Here is a 13675-nt window from a genome sequence, read left to right on the forward strand (position 1 = left end):
AAACAAAAAAAACAAAAGCACCTGAACAAGCTGCATGCAGGAACTCACACGCGCTCTTCACACTTCACAGTACGCTGTGTGACTGCTGAAGCGTTTCTGCTGATGAAAAACTGAATCTCAGCCAAGACCAAAACAGCAATAAACTCTTCAGTGTTTGTGCCTGATTATTTTCACACGATTGGCTTGTATTCAGCGGCTCTCATTAGCGCGTCTGAGGCGCAGCATGTTATGGCACTACTTGATTTTACAATTCCATGCCGGCCAAAGAATGGTAGGATTATGACATGACGGAACGGGAGAGCGTTTCAATTAGAGAGGCATCAGTGTCAAGTGAAGCAGGGAGATGGGCTCTGATGAAGCTGTTGTTGGGTCTTCTATTTAACAACAGAACTGCTGTGTTCTTTTTTATACAGATTATGAAGAGCTTGTCTGTTGATATCTGTGAGGTGAAATTTGTGTAGATAGCAGAGGAGTATGGGTGAATTCCAATTCCCTGCTTAACCCTCAATCTCAAAAATGCGCACTCCCTCCTAGTGCAAGTGCTGTCCAGATTCTCAGAAAAATTAAGTTGAGGGGCAAGTTTAAGGGCTGTATCGCCCTCAATATTGAGATTTTCTGAGACCACCCTTGGGAGCAAGGGCTACCCAGAATGCATTGCGTGTTTTCACATAACAAAGATGGCGACGAAGGCAGCGAAATGAGTACGCTACAAATTAAGTAATTTCTTTGTTAATAGAGATATAAAAATTATGAAAACCATTGTATTATCTAAGGGCCAATTCCAATTCCTATCTCAACCCTCAATCTTAACTGGCCCTCAAAACCAAGTGTTGAGGGTTATTTTGTCACTTAGAAATGGGACACCCCTTAAATGCAGATACGTCTTCAGACTGTGGGGGGCAGATTAACGCGAAAGCGTTCCGTTACTATAGTACCTCCTTAACGTGGGCGGAGTCATCATAGCACTGCTGCATGAAATTGTGAAAATGTGCCTTATGTTTTATAAGGGACAAACACACAAACTAGTGACTTGTAAAGCTGTTATTTTCAGTGTACTGAATCATTAGAATCAGTTCATTAAAAAGATTTTGGCTGATTTTATTAGGCATTGTTTGACTTGATTCCGGTGTCGGACATTGTGCTCATGATTGTTGCAGTGCCGACACTTTCCGACCAATCCTTGGAGGACAGTCAGTGTGTCAGGTACTAAAAAAAAGGACCAGGTACCAGGTACTACCACTAATGGAAAAGCAAAACAATAAGAGCTGAGTGGTGCTGGAACTGCGTATTTTGGAAAGCACCAAAAGTCAGATAAGCCTTTAATACTCATACTGGTACACTGCTATTGTTTCTGCAAACTCTGATGTACGTTTGAGAACGCACATCTCAGTCAGATGTGTTCACAACATCAGGCGAATCTCATGGCATCCAGGCGATGAGTGGTGCATGCTGTAGGAAGAACAATCATCTACTTGCTTGATGTGATTATGCGGAGCTTCTTTCTCTTGTGTCCTCACAAGAGCTCACTCAAACATAAGGCACAAATCAGGAGAGCATTCCGGAAAATGTCTCAAGAAACTTTTTGCGGACATTTGTTTGTCTCACATACGCTTTACAATCTCCTTAGGATGTCTGGAGTTTAGTGCATGTGCGGAAACAGTTTTATCTGCAAGTGTGTAAATCAACATGATTGTCCTTTAACTACTTGGCAGAAATGAGGGTGATGTTGACTATTTTTGGTAATTAATGTGGTTAGAAAATCATGGTTATCGTCATACCATCACTTTAACTGTAAATGTATATTCTTCCACTAATTTGCACCTTAAAAAAACATACATATGACTGTTCTGTTTGGCATTTGAGTTATTTCCCCACCTGTTATGTGTACTACATATGTTTAACTTTGTTATACTTATACAGCTGTATTTTTTCTTTTCTTTGCTATTCTATATTTTAACCGAAAGCACCATTAAGGCAGTTATAAATGTTATAGTTCTCTGTGCAATGACAACAAAGGTCCCCAAAATATCCTCCCTATAAAACAAAACAGTTAAAACAGATAACACTGTAAAACTCATAAAAGCACAACTTGTTGCAGGGTAAACTGCAATCATGTTTCTGCTTTTATAATGAGCACATACATTTCTTTTGTTTGCTTTACACAGACGATGTGTTTCAAAACATGTCTGCTTGTTTCCTACTGTGATTGATTATTACATTGGATTTTTTTAATAAAAGGATGTAATGCAGCATAGTTTAACTAAATCAGGACACATTTTGTTCATAATAATTCATTATATGGAGGTAAGAAACAGTTGCAAGGTAGTTAAACATGACAACTCAGATCCCCAGCAACATATTGTACAAGTAATGCTCTCAACACTTCATCCCACAGTACACTTGCCTTTATGTGGCACTCTTAAACCTGATTTAATTAAAGCCCTTCATTAGCAGAATCCTTAAAGCCTTAAAATCATGTTGTTAGCCCTCAGGTTGATCTGAGTTTATCTGACAACGTGCAGCAAATGCAATCTTTGCTCCTCTGACACCAACTTAATTAAGTCCCTCATCTATCTGGTCAGGGAAGTGTGATGCAAATGAGCTGTTCCACTTTGTAGTGGAGATAACCTCTGTCTTATTAATGAAGCACAGACGTGTGTGTCAGGAGACACACAGACACACAGACAGACAGACAGACAGACAGACAGACAGACAGACAGACAGACAGACAGAGAGTGTGACGAAAGAGGGAAGACAAATCCTGATTTAATAGCATCTTAATGCTCCGCCTTCAGGACTGATTCTACAGATCTATTGATCCAACATTTTTTTTGATCATCATGAACTTTCCAAAAATAAAAAGGGCAGTGGCAGCTCCCACAGCCTGAGGACAGTATCTGTTGTGTCATTGGTTGTTACTTTTTAATTGTATTTTCTTTCGGCACTCAATCTGATCCATATGTTCTTCTTCTTCTGGGGTTCTCACTTTATATATATATAGACCTATCTAACCAGACACTGGAGTAAAAATATATTTTATTTTGGTAAAACCTTTTAAATATTTGAAAAGATGCAAGCCCATCTCTGTGTCCTTCACAATGTCACAATTAAACATTCTATATATCCACAGCATTTGTAGAGTCTCTAACTCTGTAATACACTTTCCCTTTAACCTAAGTCAACAGAACAGTGACCATTAGCTTCTGATGTACCCTTGAGATGAGTTTTTTTTGTTATTCCTCATCATCAAACCTCACGTAGCAACTTTCTTTGTTCAATTACGTTTGAACACCTGTGCTGTCGTCTCCTCGCTGTGATTCCCACTGCGTCATCGGTGAGCCACAATCCTCCGTCTATGCTAAAAATGTAAATCAAAGTGTGTCGAAGCAATGAGAGAATTACTCTGCTGTTGCTACACTGCCCGTTGCCACAGCAACCACTTATCCACTCTCCATCTAATAATACTGTAATGGGAAACACAAATCAGTGGCACTGTTTGCTGGGCAAAGACCTATTTTCTGTTTTCTGCAGTAATCCATTTGTTGCCGTTTTACACGAAACGTGAGAACTGTGACGCGAAAAGTCAGCTGTAATTAATTGAAGTGGTGATACTGGAACTGTGGATGCCCTCAAGAAAATGCACTTATGACAAAGATGACGATTGTAAAGACTAATGTCCCCCACACCAGAGACCACAGTGTAATCTAATCACCCATAGAAGACACACAAAAACTATGATAACATTTTAAATGTAGAGACATTTGTGAGTCTGTTTGTGAAGCAATTAAAATATGTACTTAATTACTAGTTCATTAAATAAATAGATCATTTATTTTTTACCTATTACCAAATTACAAATGACTGTGTAATTCAGCTGATGATCAAACTGTGTAACTGTATAATTAAATATAATTAGTTGAACACAATTTAAAAAAAAATTTTTTTTTACTTTATTTAAAGGTGCATTATGTAATAAATCTAAATCAACTGGCCATAAAATCCTCCTAATATGTCACAGAGACTCAGGAATAATGTTCATATAACAAACTGAACTCACCAACAACAACAGTACAGACAAAATATTTGCATTAAAAAAAATATTTTGCAGACTGCAAATCATGTTTATGTTTTGAAATCATGTTTTGGCATGTGGCGCCACCTACCACCGTCTACCAATCATTGCAGTCAGTAAAGTCTCTGCTGCCGAACAACCACAGGTTGCCAGTTACATCAGAAAACGAAACCTAAAAGACCTCGATATTTTGAATTTTAATGTAGTAACCGTTTTTGGCCACATTCTTACATATGGCACCTTTATAAGAAAAGGGCTGCAGTGACGTCTCTATGTGGACAGAAATTATTTCCCATGCACTAAACACTAGGGGTCAGAATCTATAAATAAAGAGGAATAACAGATATGGGACAAACCTTTGTGGAAGCGAAGCAACAGGTATCAACACAGACAACCAGGAAATAGAAATACAGCCACTAGGGGGCGACTTCTTGCATTTTGTATTGTCAGTATTTTGTGTGAATTATGTTCCCGTTTGGAAGATAAATGACGATAAATCATGGCACATTTGAGTGGACACCAGTGTGATTGATAGCTGGTATTGTCCAGGTGGCACCTGGTTGTGAGTTTAAATCCCTATAGGTGTCACTACTGGTTGCCACGTGGGTGGATCTAAACTTATTGATTAAAGTCTCTAAAGGAGACGTCCGACTTACAGTTCAGTGAGCTGCAGATTGTCAAAGATCTGCCAGGACAGCGTGGTCAGCATGGGGTTCTTGGACAGGTTTCTGAGGAAGAGAAAGAGACAGAAAGGGTTACAGACATGTCATAATGTCATTAGAGTTTTCCCATGAATACAAAAGGAAATTCCAAAAAATAAAGCTCAGGGCAGAATCACAGAATGTGTGTACAATAATTAAGTAATGTCCCAAAGGGTGCAATTAAAAGTCAGTCAATATTGTACGAAACTTAGCGAACTAAGTGCAAGGCACAGGAAGTAGAAAATAAAGAATCCAACGTACATCGCACAACAAAATAGCCTGAAGAGAATTTCACACGGAAGAAATAACACGCACACACACACACGCACACACAAAACACTGTGTGTGAACTTTAAGAAGTCATGACTCATTTCCTCGTGTAATCCCTCCTGGGTCGCAATAACTCACAACACAAACACAGGTATTTGTCTCCATGGCAACGCAAAGTCAAACATGGAGAGATGTGCAGGCTGGTATGGTGGAGGTGCATCACACACACAATCCAAAGATGGAGAGCGTGTGTGTTTGTGTCTTTATAGTTGTATTTGTTACCTCTGTCGGACCTTTTCTGGTATAAACACTGACTTTATCAGGACCAGTGGTCGTCATGGAGACCAAAACCTGGTCCTAATGAGCCAGAACCTAATTTCTGAGGAACCGATTAAGTTTAGGGCTATGGCGTGAATTGTGGTTAGGCCCGAGTTTAGGGTTAGATATTAAGTGGTGATGGTTCAGGTAAGGGACAACACTTTGTTTATGCTGTCTCAATGTCAATAAAGTGTCCTCAGAAGAATAGCTGTACAAACCTGTGTGTGTGTCTGTGTCATCGCTGTTATGATGCTAATAAAAACTTAATAACAACAAATTAATGTGCAACTATTTTGATGATCAATTTCAGCCTCACAAACACTGCTATTACAGTAAAGTTGAATATATTTGGTCGGATAAAATGTTTTTTTAATACGAGGACCAAAAATAAATTAGTGAATTGAGCAATTAAATAACTTTCAGTCACAACAACTTGTCAACCTTCTACTTCAACAGTCTCAGGAGAGAGATAGTTCCACGTGGAGAATGTCATCCGTTTACAGGTGAGAGAAATAACCAACAGACAGGAAATTTAGAAAATTCTCCTTTTATCTGGGTTGTTTTTTTTTTGTTGTTGTTCCTGTGCAGAGACACGGTGAGAGCAGTTGACACTGATTGCTGTCCTCTTCAGCTGAGAGGCTAGAGAGTGAAGCTACACCAGGAGAAAACAGGGAAGGACAGAAAAACAAAAGTAATGAGCAAACGAGGAAAAAAAAAAAAAACACAGGAGGATGAGAGAATACAAAAGAGGTGAAGCTGACGGTGAGAATAAGAAGCAGACTCACAAGAGAGGGAGCACACACACACACTTGCGAACACACATCATAGAGAATGATGCAGCTCTCCAGAATGATTCCTTTGATTGACTGATTCAGACACAGTAACAGCCCTGAAACACTGCAGTGTCCTAATTCCATATTATACTAAAATAGTGAGTCACAAATGTGTGCGGTCCTTAAGGATGTCCATCTATTCACCGTTACACCTGTAGATTTCACTACATTTGAGGAGTTGAGGAGCAGTGATGACTTCTGACTACTCTGTATATATAGGGTTCATAAAAAGCCCCACACATTGAACTAAACCCACCTTGAACCTGGCTCGGTTACAGTTATATTGCTACGTCACTATTGCTGCTAATATTGCAACCTTCAAATCAGCACAATTCTGATAAGGTCCAGGTCCCAGTCGATAAATTCTGCAGTCACAATTTAAGGTGCCATATCTAAGAATGTGGCCAAAAACAGTTACTACATTCAAATTCAAAATACCTGCCGTAACTGGCAACCCGTGGTTGCTCGGCGGCGGCTGAGACTCTACTGACTGCAATGATTGGTAGACGGCAGTAGGTGGCACCACATGCCAAAACATGATTTCGAAACATAAACATGATTTGCAGTCTGTAAAAGATTTTTTTTTTAATATAAATATTTTGGCTGTACTGGTGAGTTCAGTTTGTTATATGAACATTATTCCTGAGTCTCTGTGACATATTAGGAGGATTTTACGGCCAGTTGATTTAGATTGATTACATAATGCACCTTTAATTTCCTAACAAAAATGTGGCAAAATTTAGAAATATTACAAGACAGTAAAATTGCCTCTTTATATGCTGTAGGAGTTCCATCATGCACCATAGTTCTTTCCATCAGATTTATGTGTGGAACTACTTATTACAACTTGGAGCTGGGTCAGATTATGACACGCCCACTGATGACGTCATGGTGTGAGAGGAAGAACTAAAAAAATTTTTTAACCAGCCGGTTAAAAATTACGCCGAGAGGGCTGAGTGTGTGTGTGTGTTTGCACTGTGCGTAAGCGTCCTATCGATATATAATTAACCTGTTTTATATTCCCAATATATATTGTTATTGAATTATTGACCAGTCGTCAATTCCTTATAATTGGTTATAGGACTGAAATGTAAACAAGTGGGTGCAAACGCAACAACAAAGACAAAAGCACAAATTTTACAAGAAAAAAAAAAAAAACGATAAACAGTATTGGAGGCAGCAACGGTGCGAATCTAACGTCACAAATCTGATACAATGATATAATGATTCACTCTGTCCTCCTCTGCTATAAATGCACATACTCACGACACTAGAAGACAGTCTGGGTCAGGGTTTCTCACTCCTGGTCCTGGGGATCCACTGTCCTGCATGATTTAGGGGCTTTTTTCCCTGCTCCAACACACCTGATTCAAATAAATGGGTCGTTATCAGGCTTCATCAGAGCTCACTGACGAGCTGACCATCTGAATCAGGTGTGTTGGAGCACGGTTAAACATCTAACACATGCAGGACAGTGGCTCTCCAGGACCAGGAGTGAGAAAGCCCTGCTCCTCTGTGTGAAAACAGACACAGATACTGTCGACCGTGTACATGAGACCACTGTCTCTACACACACTGACACCCCCCACTCCCACAGGTCTCTGCCTCCACCAAACCTCTCTACATGCAGGAGGTGTCCTTTAAAAAGATCAGCCCGACTTCAATAAGGCTGAAAAGAACAACTCCAAATTTAAAACTCCACACACACACACACACACACACCATCTGCGATAGATAGTATGTGTGTGTGTGTGTGTGTGTGTGTGTGTGTGTGTGTGTGTGTGTGTGTGTGTGTGTGTGTGTGTTCTTGTAACTCTTCAGGACCCTTTCTCTGCTATAAACACTGATTTTGTCAGGGCCAGTTGTCATCATGGTGACCAAAACCTGGTTCTATATGAGGCAGAATCTCATTTTCTGATGAACTGGTTCGGGACTTTGGTGTGATTACACACCAACAAACAGGGGACCTCATGCAAACAATTGACAATTTTCAAGTCCCCTGTTAGTCATGCTTTAAACCGTGCTAATATCATGTCTAAGATGCTCTGGTGATTTAAAAAAAAAAAAATATTAAGCAAAGTGGGGACTTGCATGTGTGTGAGTGTTGAAGCCCATACTCAGCAGTGCCCCTGCTGGCTGCAGCAGGGATTTCAACATCTCATTCACACATGTTGTTTCTTAACGCTCCTCTTTTCTTAATAGAGAGCAACGTCCATAAAACAGGCTTCATTTTTGTTTATCTAGACCAAGGGTGTCAAACATCCTGCACAATTTGATCACAAGTGAGCCGGGCCACTCAAATAATAGCGTAATAACATATTCACAACAAGCACTCAAAATGTTTCCCTTGATTTAACATGACCTGAAGGTTCTTTTTTTTTTTACAAAACATATTATGAACCACAAAAAACATTATGCCTAAGTTAACCATTTACAGCTTTATATCTGTAACTGAAAAAAATACAACTGATCTTGACCCTCTTCTGGTATTGGACTGTTTGTGTCACATTGTGAACTTTGCTTGCGGGTTCAAATAAAGTGACTTCACATGACTTGACCATGTCCAGTATGAAGTATGATATACCTTTCGTGACAAATCACACTATATCTACAGTGTGATTTATCACTAAATGTTTAGTGATAATAAAAAAAAAGATGAATGATGAGAAAAATGGAAAACTACCAAGTCTGGGCAGTGGGTGAGAGACATAATCCATAATGTTGCATTACTGCCCTCTCAGGATTCTCCTTCCCTCTGGATTCTCATTGTCTTTTTTTTTATTATTATTCTTTCTTTCCTTCTCAGTAGGAGATGGACGACTTATAGCAGAACCAAATTAAGAAGAAGAAGAAGAAGGAGGAGAACAACAAGAACAAGCAGAGTAGCACAAGGAGACAAAAGGAGAAGGGAAGGGAGCTCACCAGAGAGGAGAGCAGAAGGAAGACGGCGAGAGGAAGAGGAGGCAGGAGGTGAGGGTATGAGTCAGAGGAGAGTGAGAAAGGAGAAGGTATTTGTGGAGCAAGGAGAGGGGAGTTGTATAGATACAGTTTGTTCTTGTTGTAAATCCCAGCAAATCCTTCATGTCCCTCCTGAGACTGATAGAAGAACCTTTTCATTGTTTCTTTCATCTTCCCTTTTCATCTATTTTTTTATTTATTTTATTACCTACAAACACACACATACCCTATATTTACTGTTTCTGTACAATGCTCAGTATCTATACATTTTAAAATTACCATTTTGGACACTGAATAATTTCGATTGTTGATAAATTATGAGGGCCACACAGTTGGTGTAGTGGTTAACGCTGTTGCCTTTGTAGCAAAAACATCTGAGCCTTTCTGCATGGAGTTTCTCCTGGTTCTCCGGCTTCCTTGGACAGTCCAAAAACATGCATAATGGGGGATTAGGTCAATTGGACACTCTTAATTTACTTTAGTGTACCCTACTTATCGCCCTATGCCAGCTGAGATTGATACAGCACCCCACGTGACCCTCATGTGGAGCATAAAGCAGTAGAGGATGGATGGACGGATAAATTATGATGCATACGAAGTGCCAACCATTAGGTTTTAACTAGGTTTTACTTAGTCAATGGATACATGTCGTACTTCCTACTAGTCAAAGCAGTAGGTCAACTTGTGGCTGTAGCAGTGATTCTTACAATGATCATCCATCATCAGGGAATAAAGAGTGAACCAGCGTCTGTGTTCATGTCTGCCTGTTCTTGCTGTAGCTCCACAGTCTCCTGTGATCCCAGCGCCATCTGTGTCCCTCCTTTTCCATTCAGCTGGTGATGTAACAATGTTTATTAGTCATTGCTGTTGCGATTATGGACCTTATCGTATTCCTCTCAGGACTCAAATACAACATTTATGTTCCCATTTTATTTGATGTTGTTGCTGGCCTTGGTTTACTCTGGAAACCCTGTGGTTTAGAGTGGAAGGACAGAAACTACTTCAGTAAAGATGGAAAGATGTCACTGCACCTGCAGTCACCTACATTCATTCCCTGCCTATGTTTCATCAGCCATGACTCGGCAACAATCCATTTCCATCCTGACCTGATTCCAATGCCTGGACTTCTGCCAATACAAATACTGCTAATAGTATTATTGATAGGATTAGTTTATTACAATTCAAATGTCATCTTGGTCAAAATTCGCCAAAATGCAGATGGTTGCCGTGAATCCACAAAAGCTATCGTTGACGTTTTGTCTTTGATGTGTCGAGTTCACATTGACATGTTTTTTTATGTTGGTATGACAAATGCACTCAGGGGACTTTGCTCACTTTAGTAGGGTGCACATTGCCAAAATTGACTATTTTTTTCAAGTTTCGGGTGTCACAGCTGCCTGTCGATCCAACTGAATTTTGCCCCTGTTTTCACCTTAGGGGGCGCTATAGAGCCTTTGAGCAACGCATGGGTTTGGGCCATGCCAATATCGCATTTTCGCCATACCTCCATGTAAAGTTTCAAGAGTTTTTATGCATGTTAACCCCCTTAATAATGAAATAATAATAATAATCTGAAGGATTTGAGAATCTGAAGGATCAATAGGTTCCTTGCACAAATAACTGCCAGGAGCCATTTAGGTCCCTAACTATACTTTTTGTTTGAAAAAAAAGTATCAGTATATACTGTAGGCTGTGATATCAGTGAGTGTATCGGACATAAAAAATGGTATCGAGCCATCCCCTGTAAAGTGTCAATTTAGCAACAATAAACCCAATATTGGCATCACCATTCCTGTGAAGCAAGCATGAAGCTGCACAGCAGAACGAGACTGAACTACAGAAACATTGCTGGAAATAACACACTGTCTCATGTTGTCACATTGGTTTAAAGTGGCAGACTCTGATGTTGTGAACCACATTGTTTTGTGAGTAGAGTTGCAAGGTTTTATCTCATCCCCTTGAGGATCGTTATCCCATTTTCCACTAGCCAGAAAAAAGAAAAAAAAAACATAAACATCTGGCTTTTGTCAGCAATGGGAGCAGATACATTTGTCATTGACTCATGGGATGAATGACTATAAAATGGACATGTTTTTATCTGCAGCATTCTCTGATCTGCAATAATATAAACATGACACCAGGGTGAACGCGGCAATTTTTCCATCTAATACTTTTACTTCATCTTTCTGCATTTCTCTTTTTCAAAGGCACTGGTGTTATTTGACTGCTTGTTATAAGATGGCCTAAAATGTGAGGATAAAGCAAAATTACTATTTTTACTTAAGCCCAAAAAACATCAACTTGGTTGGTTGCACTATAGAGAAATTCAGGAAATCCCCAGAGCAGGATATGATTTATATTCATTTTCTTTTCATACAACATTTCAGGGCATCCTTATAAAAGCTTTTGAGATATTTGATTGTAGACCAAAGTGAATTGTTCTGCAGAGCAACATTTTTTGTGCTTGGCACGCCTCATGACTCCAGCATGAATACAATAAAAAAAAGGCTAGTGTGTTGATAAATTTTGAAATTGCCTACACACATAGAATTCATGACCTTGACATTTTCACTTACAATGTCACGAATATGAAATGTGAGGGTGTTTAAATGCTCATACATAAACCAAGTGGGAACTTTTCTTGTTTCCAATAAACTGGCACTCTGACACGATGTTTAACCCTGCATTGTATATATATGACTAAAAGACGGACGGATGGTATCACCTGTTTTATCTCTGTGTCTTTTCACAGTGACAGGTCCTTTTTATTACTCATTTACTCTTATAACAGCATGAATATGATGGTCCATCTGACAAACAAACACACACACACACACACACTAACATAGGCTATTTTCAGAAGAACTGCCTGTGCTGTGAAATGACAAGTATTGCCACAGTAATTAAAACTGTCAGTCATTCTGTCTGTGTCTGCATAGATGTGATGCATCATAATCTATGGTTGTTTCACTTGTCAATCAAATAAACACTTGTCGTGCGTCACAACTAACTGCATGGGGCAGCTGATGGCTAAGAAGGAAAGGAATTGAACTCAGACACAAGACTTGGGCTTGTGTGTGCGTTCAATACTGGTGTAATAGTCATGTAATTCATCCAGTTATTAGAATGTTTTAAAAGTTTTGTTCTGCAGAGAGTTGCACACATTCATGTATACATGGTTCCATTCATATCAAAATGAGGATCAATGACAGTCTAGAAGCCTACATACCAAAATCCCATAGTTCTAGTTAGGAGCAAGCAGAGTACGTATGGTCCACACAAAGACATCAGCAGAGGGTACAAACATCGGTGGGTGACTAACCATGACACAAAAAACCTAAAATTGGCCTGAACAACACTGAAACATGACTCTTTTGTAGTTTTCTAATGCATTGTGACGTGAAGACACTAGGCCTTTACGAATCCAGACAACCCAAGTCAGTCAAAAATATAGTTTGCTGCAGCTTTGACATATAATCAAATAATAATACAGGAAACTCTGCTGGTCTAAACAAAACAAAACAAAATTGTTGACCCCTCAGTTAAATGCACTATCACATGTCAGGTCTTCCAAATTATCCAAAAGTATCAAATGTTTGGGAAACTGTTTCATACGTGTCATATCAGTGTGGCTGGCTAAAATGTTTCCTAGACATACAAAACAGGGCAGGCATATATATATACTGTATGTATAGAGCAACATTTCCATTCACATGAAAGGAAACAAACACCATCTGCCCACTTCCTGCTGCTGAGGAAGTCTCAGCAGCACTAAGATGGCCGACCCCATGTAGAGCGGCCTGGAGCCCTGATTGGCCACTGTTTCTTCCTTGGAGACAGTTGCTACATCAGAGGATGCAAGATGCCAAGATGGAGGAGAAGGACAGATTTTTGTCTAAATACTAAATCAGCGTAATTATTTGATTCACATTCTGTCTTGAGATAATAATGTTTCACTATAATTATCTTCTGAGACAGACATCCAGCGCCTATTATAGTGTTACAGGGTGTTAAATATTAGAAATGTCAACTATCCATGGCTGCACTAATGAAAGGTGATAAATATCTTCTGTTTTGACTTCTTTGTCATGATTCACTGCCTTAAGGCTGGGGCAGCCCAAGCACACGGGTCAGCTGTCATACCACCAATAACCACAGGAGAACCTTGATGATAGCTGTATTAGTCACTGGTCAAATTGTCTTGAAGAAACACTGATCAGTAATGTCTTCTTGTGTGTCTTTCGTTTTACGAACTAGCTAGAGCAGTGTTCTCGCTCACTGAACATTTTTTTGACAATAACACACCAATAAATAAATCCAGGTGGCCTGACTATCATGATGGTCATTAGAAGGTTAAAGACACTACAGTACACATTAAAGAATAACCATATTTATGTACCTCATGCTTGTCCGTCTCTCATGTCACTCTCACTCTGCCAGCACAACCGCCAGGAAGAATTTACTTACACAGTACATGCATTACTCTTCTCCTGCAGCTTCTTTGCAGCCCCAATAAATAACCC

General features: G+C 39.5%; 1 protein-coding gene across 1 annotated transcript in view; it reads right to left on the reverse strand.

Annotated features, from left to right (window-relative positions):
• Window positions 1-13675, reverse strand: part of LOC310930721 (NT-3 growth factor receptor-like) — a gene marked incomplete at both ends in the record, with an annotated part of 111047 nt that overhangs the window by 58096 nt on the left and 39276 nt on the right. Inside the window, one exon of the mRNA XM_083893763.1 lies at window positions 4729-4800. Coding sequence (XP_083749889.1) covers window positions 4729-4800 — 72 coding nt within the window. The remainder of the gene's footprint in view (window positions 1-4728; window positions 4801-13675) is intronic.

This window comes from Microchirus variegatus (genome assembly GCF_963457635.1).
Source record: "Microchirus variegatus genome assembly, chromosome: 8".
Taxonomy (NCBI): Eukaryota; Metazoa; Chordata; class Actinopteri; order Pleuronectiformes; family Soleidae; genus Microchirus; species Microchirus variegatus.